The sequence below is a fragment of the Microcebus murinus genome, chromosome 16 (assembly GCF_040939455.1).
Source record: "Microcebus murinus isolate Inina chromosome 16, M.murinus_Inina_mat1.0, whole genome shotgun sequence".
In the NCBI taxonomy this organism is placed as follows: Eukaryota; Metazoa; Chordata; class Mammalia; order Primates; family Cheirogaleidae; genus Microcebus; species Microcebus murinus.
In genome coordinates, this window is record NC_134119.1 from 33,850,654 (window position 1) to 33,860,463 (window position 9,810).

Here is a 9,810-nt window from a genome sequence, read left to right on the forward strand (position 1 = left end):
AAACATCAGTTTGGAGACTTGTAACCAGGAAAAAAATTCAGGATTTAGTCCAAAATGTAGGAAAATAATACAAACTCAAAAACAATGATCATGGCTGGAATTTAACAACAGGCATGCTATAATCTTTTTTGAAACATAATCTTTTTCTTTCCAGTTTCCCATTTTTACTGAAGATAAACCTTAGTAGGACCAATTTACTTGCAAAATAAGTTTTAGTATTATATTTGGCCTGATTATTTTCATAAAATGCAGCAAGAATAGCAAGTGGCCATAAAGGCTCTTTTATGTTGGCTTTGCTGGAACATTCATAAGTAATTTTGGATGAGACTTTTAAAAAACTCAAGGTTAGGAAGTCGAACTCAGGATTCACTATCAGACTGTGCACTGTAATACCTATACGAATGAAGAGTGAATCCACTGAATGAATGAATGAGTGAATTCCTCTCTTCTTGAGGTGCCCAAATATCTTGAGGTTCCTGGGCATGTCAAAAAGTGACATTTTTTTTTACTTACCACAAAGTCAAGTACCTTGTAAGGAAACCAAGTAGACAAGGAACCAGGCCAGCCTTCCGCCTCCACCCCCCACCCCTACCAGCTAGAGAGCCTAGCCAGGCCAGTCTTTACAAAGGGCTTTTTTTTTTATCAGCTCTATAAAGTCAACCTCAACTTTTTTTTTCTTTTCTCTTTTTTGTGAGACAGTCTCTCGCTTTGTTGCCCAGGCTACAGTGAGTGCCGTGGCATCAGCCTAGCTCACAGCAACCTCAAACTCCTGGGCTCAATCGATCCTGCTGCCTCAGCCTCCCGAGTAACTGGGACTACAGGCATACACCACCATGCTTGGCTAATTTTTTCTATATATATTAGTTGGCCAATTAATTTCTTTCTATTTATAGTAGAGGCGGGTCTCACTCTTGCTCAGGCTGGTTTCGAACTCCTGACCTCGAGCAATCCACCCTCCTCGGCCTCCCAGAGTGCTAGGATTATAGGCATGAGCCACCGCGCCTGGCCAACCTCAACTTTTTATAGCAGTCTGGTCATATCTCAAAATATATCACTTCAGTTAAAGCCTTGTAAAATAACTAGTGTCTATTAGAGACCTGTCAAGTGTCTCCTTAAAAGCAGAGCTTCAATTCTAGCTCCCCAGAACACGGAATCAAGTTGCTGGAATGAAGTCTGAATCTCAAACCAAAATTAGGAAGATTCTAACCCTAAGAAGAGACTTGCCAGAGACCCCTGATGACTCCGTGAGGTCAGGTGAACAAAAATCATTTGTGTTGGTACCAAGACCCCAATTGTTGGCAAACAGAGGCTCACTTCAGGTCCCTTTGTGGTCACCAAAATGTCAACTGGCCAGGAGCCACAGACAGCAGCAGCCAGCAGAGGACAGTAGTGAGCATGTGCATCTCCATGCCTGGCTGGTCCTTGAGGCCAACCCAAGGTCACCAGGACACAAGGCTAAGAAGCAGTACAAGGGCCTGGGCACCAGTGCCAAGGTGGGTCACTATATATGCTGTACTCCTTGACCAGAAACCCCAGGGACCCATGTGCCTCTTTCTCCTCCTTGGGCTATGTTCCACCACACCCCGCCAGTGCCAATGGCTGGGCCCCACGTGGGCAGTAGCCTTGCCCGTTAGTGGAGTGCAGCGTGGCTTGCTGAGGCTGAGCTAGGCCAGATGGCAGCTCAGCAGCCATTGTTTAATGGGTATGCGCTGGGCGAGGTAGCTCACGCCTGTAATCCTAGCTCTCTGGGAGGCCGAGGCGGGCGGATTGCTCAAGGTCAGGAGTTTGAAACCAGCCTGAGCAAGAGCGAGACCAAGTCTCTACTATAAATAGAAAGACATTAATTGACCAATATATATAGAAAAAAATTAGCCGGGCATGATGGCGCATGCCTGTAGTCCCAGCTACTCGGGAGGCTGAGGCAGAAGGATTGCTTAAGCCCAGGAGTTTGAGGTTGCTGTGAGCTAGGCTGATGCCACGGCACTCACTCTAGCCTAGTCAACAAAGCGAGACTGTGTCTCAAAAAAAAAAAAAAAAAAAATCGGTATGGAGTGTCAGTTTGGGAAGATGTGAAAGTTCTGGACATGGATAGTAGTGATGGTTGCATAACAATGTGAAGGTACATAATGCCAATGATCTACACACTTAAAAATGGTTAAAAATGGTGAATCTTATGTTTTATATATTTTACCACACACATATACAGAGTACAGTTGGCTCTCTGTCCCCATGGGTTCCACATCTGTGGATTTTACCAACCATAAATAAAAATATTTGGGAAAAAAACGGATGCTTGCATCTGTACTGAACATGTACAGATTTTTTTTCTGGTCATTATTCCCTAAACAATATAGTATAACAACTAACATTGCATTAGCTATTACAAGTAATCTAAAGATCATTTAGGCCGGGCGCAGTGGCTCATGCCTGTAATCCTAGCACTCTGGGAGGTCGAGGCAGGCATATTGCTCGAGGTCTGGAATTAGAAACCAGCTCTGAGCGAGAGTGAGACTCCGTCTCTACTATAAATAGAAAGAAATTAGCTGGACAACTAATATATATAGAAAAAATTAGCCGGGCATGGTGGCACATGTCTGTAGTCCCAGCTACTTGGGAGGCTGAGGCAGGGACTGCTTGAGCCCAGGAGTTTGAGGTTGCTGTGAGCTAGGCTGATGCCACGGTACTCACTCTAGCCTGGGCAATGAAGCGAGACTCTGTCTCAAAAAAAATTAAAAAAAAAAAAAAAGTATATGGGCTAGATGCAGTGGGGCATGCCTATAGCCCCAGCTATGCAGGAGGTTGAGGCAGGAGGATTGTTTGAGACCAGGAGTTCAAGGCTGTAGTGCTCAATGATCACTCCTGTAAATAGCCACTGCATTCCAACCTGGGCAACATAGTGAGACCTCATGAAAGAAAGGAAAGAAAGAAAGAACGTAGGAGGATCTGCATAGATTACATGTAAATACTACACCATTTTATATAAGGGACTTGACCATCCATAGATTTTGGTATCTGCAGGGGTAAGGAGAGTCCTGAAACTAGTCTCCAATGGGTATTTAGGGACAATTATATAGGGTAGCAATAGTAAATATGTGACTTATGTTCCAAAAGCAGCACACTACTGATTTTTAATGGCACTCAAGAGATAAAGAAAATTACTTTGTAACAAATTAACATCATCAACTGCTCCAAATAAAATATATGAAAAAGTTTTTCATAAACTAAATTTTCTTTTACGTTTTATTATAATACAAAAATAATTACTGAATGAATAAACAAGTGTCAATTTGATTTAAATCACAAGGTACTGACTTGTGAAAAGGAGGAAAAATTAATTTGCAAAACTTAAAACAGGGCTGGGCATGGTGGCTCACGTCTATAATCCTGGCACTTTGGGAGGCCGATGCAAGAGGATCACTTGGGGCCAAGAGTTTGAGATCAGCCTGAGCAACACAGTAGCTGGGACTACAAGCACCCGTCACCATGCCCAGCTAATTTCTGCTATTTTTAGTACAGACAGGGTCTCACTCTTCTTCAGGATGGTCTCAAACTCCTGAGCCCAAGCTATCCCCCCAGAGTGCTAGGATTACAGGTGTGAGCCACTGTGCCTGGCCCGTCCTTTTCTTATTTTTGCAACTTTTCTGTAAACCTGAAATTATTTCCAGATTTAAAAAATTTAAAATATTAAAATTTAGCACAGAGGCCTCTGGCTTAAGTCACAATTTGAGGAAGAAAGGAAGAGGAAGAATGTGAGAATTGGGAAAGGATACCCATGTAATAACAAACTTAGAATTAAATGAAGTAAAATGATTTAAAATAAAGAGAAATTCAATTCTAAATTTAAATTTAGGGCTTATAAAACAACATCAGAAAAATCAAAGTGCTTTACCTTAATTTTGCCGAACGTAGTATTCTGGTAAGTGAAACACAGTTTCCTTCCATGATACCCTTTCCAACTGTGGGAATAATGCTTTTGCGACATGCAACATATAATGAACATGCCAACCAGTGTATAACTTCTCCCTGGCAGGCAAAAGACAAACAGCAAAATGGATATATTGTTATGTTTAAATGCCTGAATTCTAAAAGCAGAAGATATTTTAGAATTATCTCAATCCTCCTTTCATAGATAAAGGGCTAGAGAAATGAAGATATTTGCCCAAGGTCACAAAGCTAAGTTAGTTGCAATAATGGGTATAAAAATATTTACCTTAGTCCTGTGTTCTTATAACTATACCATGTTAAAACAGTATTAATCTAAAGATAGATCTTTCACTTACACCTCAAATCTAATACAGTCATGTACCACATAACATTTTGGTCAATGATGACCTCATATACAATGGTAGTCCCTTCAGATTATATTTTTACTGTACCTTTTCTTTTTTTTTTATTTATTTTTTTTTTTCTTTTTTCTCATCCAATGAAGTTTTATTTTTTTTTTCTTTTTTTTATTTTTTTTTTCTTTTTTCTCATCCAATGTACTGTACCTTTTCTGTTTAGGTAAGTCTTGATACACAAATACTTACCATTGTTTAACAGTTACCTATAGTATTTAGTATAGAAAATATTGAACAGGTTTGTAGCCTAGGAGCAACAGGTTATATCCTATAGCCTAAATATGTAGTAAGTTTGTGTAATTATACTCTATGATGCTCAAACAATGACGAAATTGCCTAATGGAATGTATCCCCATCATTAACCGAAGCATGACTATATGACTGAAAGAGTTAGCATTACTTAAAACTTGTCACCATTACTTTCACAATTTTTTTTTTTTTTTTTTGAGACAGAGTCTCACTTTGTTGCCCAGGCTAGAGTGAGTGCCGTGGCATCAGCCTGGCTCACAGCAACCTCAAACTCCTGGGCTCAGCAATCCTACTGCCTCAGCCTCCCAAGTAGCTGGGACTACAGGCATGTGCCACCATGCCCGGCTAATTTTTTGTATATATATATTTTTAGTTGGCCAATTAATTTCTTTCTATTTTTGGTAGAGACGAGGTCTCACTCAGGCTGGTTTCGAACTCCTGACCTTGAGCAATCCGCCCGTCTCGGCCTCCCAAAGTGCTAGGATTACAGGCGTGAGCCACTGCGCCCGGCCTTACTTTCACAATTTTAAAACACCAGTCATGGCCTTGATAATGCTGAAGTTCCACTTAATTTTCTGCATTAGACTTTATATCTCCAAGCTAGAATCACTTTATGACTCAATTGCCGAAATACTCCAGTTTTAGGATTAAGAATTACAGATGCAAATCTCAGAGCACAACATAATACTGCTCCTATTCACTGTTCTGCAGATCTTCTTTAAGACCAGATTCTAGAAGGATAAAAAGATTTACCGGTGGGCAGAAATGGGTGGCCATCAATAAAACTAAAACTCACTCCTAAAGGAGAAGTCTTATTTGCTAAAAGCACTAAATGAGGCAGGTAAGCTTAAAGACATATTTTTAGAAGCCTTACTATTGAATTATTTGGGAATAGCATCCAAGTACTATAGAGCCTTTGGAGACAGGCTACTGACCGAAAATGCTATTATAGCAAGATGGAAAAAAATATAAGTACTAGAATTATTTTGATTTTTTTCCTAAAAAAAGTCAACTATATATTATTTATTCTATTTCCTAGGCATCAATGCTAGGCCTTAGCAATACAAAAATGATTTCTGATCTCACTGATCAAGTCTGGAGCTACAAAGAACAGATACTATTATCTATAATTGGTAAGAGATAAACTATAAGAAAAGCTGAAGACAAAGTGTTGTGGGAGAATATAGTGTAGTGAGTAACTGATTTTGTCTGAGGGTCAGGGAAGGCTTCACAGAGGAAAACTTAAAATTGGTAAATGGTAAATCACCAAAAAATGTAAGCAGGAGTTTATAAGGCAGGCTAGATAGGTAGGGTTTAGGGCAGAGGGGGATTGGTTCTTGGGAAGCCACCGAGATATATATGAAAGTGCCTACTCCAAGTGCCTTTCACCAAAAACTGAAAGGGGGAGGTAAGAGGAGGAAAATAAAACACTGGATAGAATAAACATTCACAAAAATCTCAGCTCATACATCCAGTGCTTTCTAAAGCAAACATTTAAGATACCCTGACCAACTCTGCCTAACTAGAGATTTAGCTCTTCAACCTCCCCTAGAGTTGGGGGGTGAGAGGAAAGGTTCCCGGCAGAGGGAATGGCATGGAGAAGCAGACAACTGGGAATAAGCTTGTCATATTCAAGAATCTGACAGGTGCCTAGTTGAGTGCCTTAACCACAGTTTGCATACAGTAAATGCTTATTAAATGAGAGACCAAAAGATGACCTAGGATGTCAGAAATGTTTTCTCAGGCTTTCAAAAATCAATCTGTTTTGAACTGAGAGGCCATTGATTCATAATCTCCCTTACTTTCTTATTTTGCCTTCAGCTTTCCAGGCATGCTACCCACAGATGCAGATCATTCATTGTCCTTTTCCAGTCTATGTAGTCCTGTCCTGGAGACATACAAGAGCCTTTCTCAGGTACTTTTCCCTCATATACAGACACACATACAGTTGACTCCACATTTCCAACTTTATGCTTTTGAACTCAGCAATTAATTATTTCACTGGAGGGTGAGTCAGTGGAGCACCTTGTCCATGGGCTGAGCCCTCTTGGCTCATAAACGCCCTTGAACAGAAGGTGGTTGGAGTGATAAGCTGAAATACATTCCACCACAATTCGGTCTCTACAATGGGCTTACGCTTGTCTGGGTTTCCACATTGGAATAACCCTGGGCAAGACAACCCTCAGAGCCTTGATACCCTGGAAAGCAGGTATAATACTGACTGCCACGCCATGTTCACAGGGCTGTCGTGAGGACAGAGTGTAACAGTGAGAGGGAAAACCTAATAATGATAACCGACATTTATTTTATTCAGAGCCAGACACTTTGCTGGCTTTGGCAGGACCATGATCTGACAGAGGAGGAACGTGGGGTGGAGAGATCAGCTTTGTGTGAACATCAGCTTTGATCGAGCTACTGTACAGTGAGGAGTGCTGTGCTACAAAGTGAGCGGCCCACGCCTCCACCCTAGTGAGGCAGGAGATGGAGAGAGGTTCAATGGCCCAGACTCCTGCTGGCTCCATCACTAACCTGTGACCGTGGGCAAGTTGCTTAACCTCTTTGGGGCTCCACTTCCTGTTCCGTAGAACGGGGAGAACAGAACGTGTTCAGAGAGAACTGAGATGGTATATTTAAAGCTCTGAGCAGTGGTGTCTTGGCACGCAATTCATTTTCGTTTTTACCATTATATTGGTTTTCATTGATGTTAAGGCGGCACCATGTCGTCTGTGGCGCTTGGCGGGGCGGAGGGAGGTATGGTCTGGAAGCCTGGAGTCTGGAGTCCCCTTGACTGGCGCGGGACCTAGGGCAAGCTGCTCCTTTTCTAGGGTTTAGTTTCCCGCCTCGAAAAAAATGGGTGGACTGCCGGTGCTACACCCACCCTTCCCGCCCCGCACTGCTCGGCGCCCGGCAGGGCAGCGAGCCTCCTCGGTGGGGAAACTCCCACCGCCCCATAGGCTGGGGTAGGGGCGGGGCGGGGGTGGGGCCTGGAGGGGGTCTGTCCAGCCGCCCACCTGCCGCCGCTCACCTCTAGGCTGTAGTTGCCCCGGATGGCGGTGAAGTTGTCCAGGGCTTCGGCCGCGCTCCCCTCGTCCAGGTTCAGCTCCTGGCACAGGGCCTGCAGCGCCTCCCCTGCCGCGGCGACCACCACCGCCCCCTCGGTAGGGGGCTCGTCCTCGAACATCCCCTCAGGCCCTGCGGGCGGCGCGCCACAGCCCCCAACTTCTTTCTCCCTCCCGGGCGCACTACCCACAACCACCCGCGCCAAAGCGCGCGAAAATCGGGGACTTCAGAGCTCCATTTATTCGTTCGTCTGCCTCCGCTTTTCTCCTCAAAAAAAAAAGTCCGATCTTCCTCTGGAGCTCCCAGCCGTCCCTCTTCAGAAATATGACGAGAACACTGGCCTTGGATCCTGGAAAAACCTGGCCTTGGCCCTTGGCGGGCTGTGGGGAGAGGGGTCCCAGACGGCGGGGCAAATGGGGTGCGGAGGGATCCACAGATTGCGCGCAGAGTCTGCCGGGAGTTGAAGTCCATCTGGGCGTCGCTCTTGTCTCTCTGGTTAGGCTCCTTGGTTTAGGCAGGGCTAGGCTTACAGGAAGGCGGCCTCGTTCATTGCAGTGGGAAGTCCCCTTTATCCTGCCAGCTCATGGGCCGTGGGTTTGTCCCTGCCTCGGGGCGTCAAACATTGTCTGACTGAGCTGTGCGTTAGGAATGGAAGCGGGAACAAAAAAAAAGCAGTCCCAGGTGGTGGCGGGAGCCTCAGGATTCTCCCCAGAACCCAGTGAGTGGTTCGCTGAATGACCGATTTGAAGGCCTGGTGAGGGATATTGGGGGACACCTCTCCATCTCATTTTAATCGCTAAAAGAGGGCGGCTGGGAGGACTGCAATAAGGGGCCCTTTCTCAGTTCCCTGGACTTGGAACCGTCTCAGTAAACACAATTATTTCCACCTTAAACGAATAGTCTGAGCATTAATCTGAAGCTGGAGCGACCTTTTTAAAAGGTAAATCAGAACATGTCACTCCTTCACTTGACCCCTCTTGCCTTAAATAAATAAAGCCAAACTCCATACTCCTTTCTATGGCCTACAAGCCACTACGTGATCTGGCTCCACCTCATCTAGTGCATTTAACACCCCTCAGGTATATAATAAGGTTCAATCTCACTGCTTTGTTTTGAAACCTTGAAAATGCCAAGGTAGTGCTTCCCTCAAGGCCTTTCTCACATCTTGATTAAAACTGCCCAAAATGGTCTTCACCAGATCTTTGGCTCACCCATATCATCAAGTTCAACTAAAAGTCACCACCTCAGGCCATCCCTGTGCACTGTATCTAAAATATCTGATTCCTCCCTCCAACATCCCACTTCATTGTCTCCATAGCACCTTATCACTATCTGAAATTATCTTTTTTCTTTTTATTTTTTTTTTTGAGACAGAGTCTCACTCTGTTGCCCAGGCTAGAGTGCAGTGGTGTCAGCCTAGCTCACAGCAACCTCAAACTCCTGGGCTCAAACAGTCCTTCTGCCTCAGCCTCCGGAGTAGCTGAGACTACCGACATGTGCCACCATGCCTGGCTAATTTTTTCTATATACATTTTTAGTTGCCCAGCTAATTTCTATTTTTAGTAGAGATGGGGTCTCACTCTTGCTCAGGCTGGTCTCGAACTCCTGAGCTCAAACAGTCCACCCACCTTAGCCTCCCAGCATGCTAGGATTTCAGGTGTAAGCCACCACGCCTGGCCCGGAAATTATCTTGCTTATTTACTGGCTCTTTTTACTAAAATGTGAGTTGCATTAAAATGGAGATCTTCCTTCTGTGTTCACTGTATTCCAAAGTTTAGATTAGTGCCTGGCACATAGCACTTGGTACTTAGCATGGTGTGTTTGAAAAATGACAAAGAGCCCATTGTTGCTTGGATGAGGGAAGAAGTCAACAGAGAATAAAATGGAAGACAGGTCAAGGTAGGTTGTGAAGGGCCTCATATGCCCCATTAAGAGCCTGGGCATTATCCTCAAGGCTGGGGAGGTGATGATCAGACTGTATTTTGGACAGGCACCTCTGGCTGTAGTGTCACAGGCACAGGATTGGATGGGATGGTGACTAGAGGTGTGGGGGGGGGGGCTGGTCCAGCATAGGAAGGAGCCAGCCTGAGGATATAAGTCTCAGTCCTAGAACAGAAGAGGGGACTGCTTAAGATGGAGGAGTCCCCAATAACATAGGTTT

The 9,810-nt window shown here is 44.3% G+C and overlaps 1 protein-coding gene across 1 annotated transcript in view; it reads right to left on the reverse strand.

Moving 5' to 3' along the window:
- RBL1 (RB transcriptional corepressor like 1) overlaps positions 1-7,841 on the reverse strand; it is a 56,054-nt gene extending 48,213 nt beyond the window's left edge. The window contains exons 1-2 of the mRNA XM_012754865.3: positions 7,615-7,841; positions 3,890-4,023 (exon numbers count right to left, since the gene is read on the reverse strand). Coding sequence (XP_012610319.1) covers positions 3,890-4,023; positions 7,615-7,770 — 290 coding nt within the window. The 5' untranslated portion in view covers positions 7,771-7,841. The remainder of the gene's footprint in view (positions 1-3,889; positions 4,024-7,614) is intronic.
- Between the last annotated feature and the right edge of the window lie 1,969 nt (positions 7,842-9,810).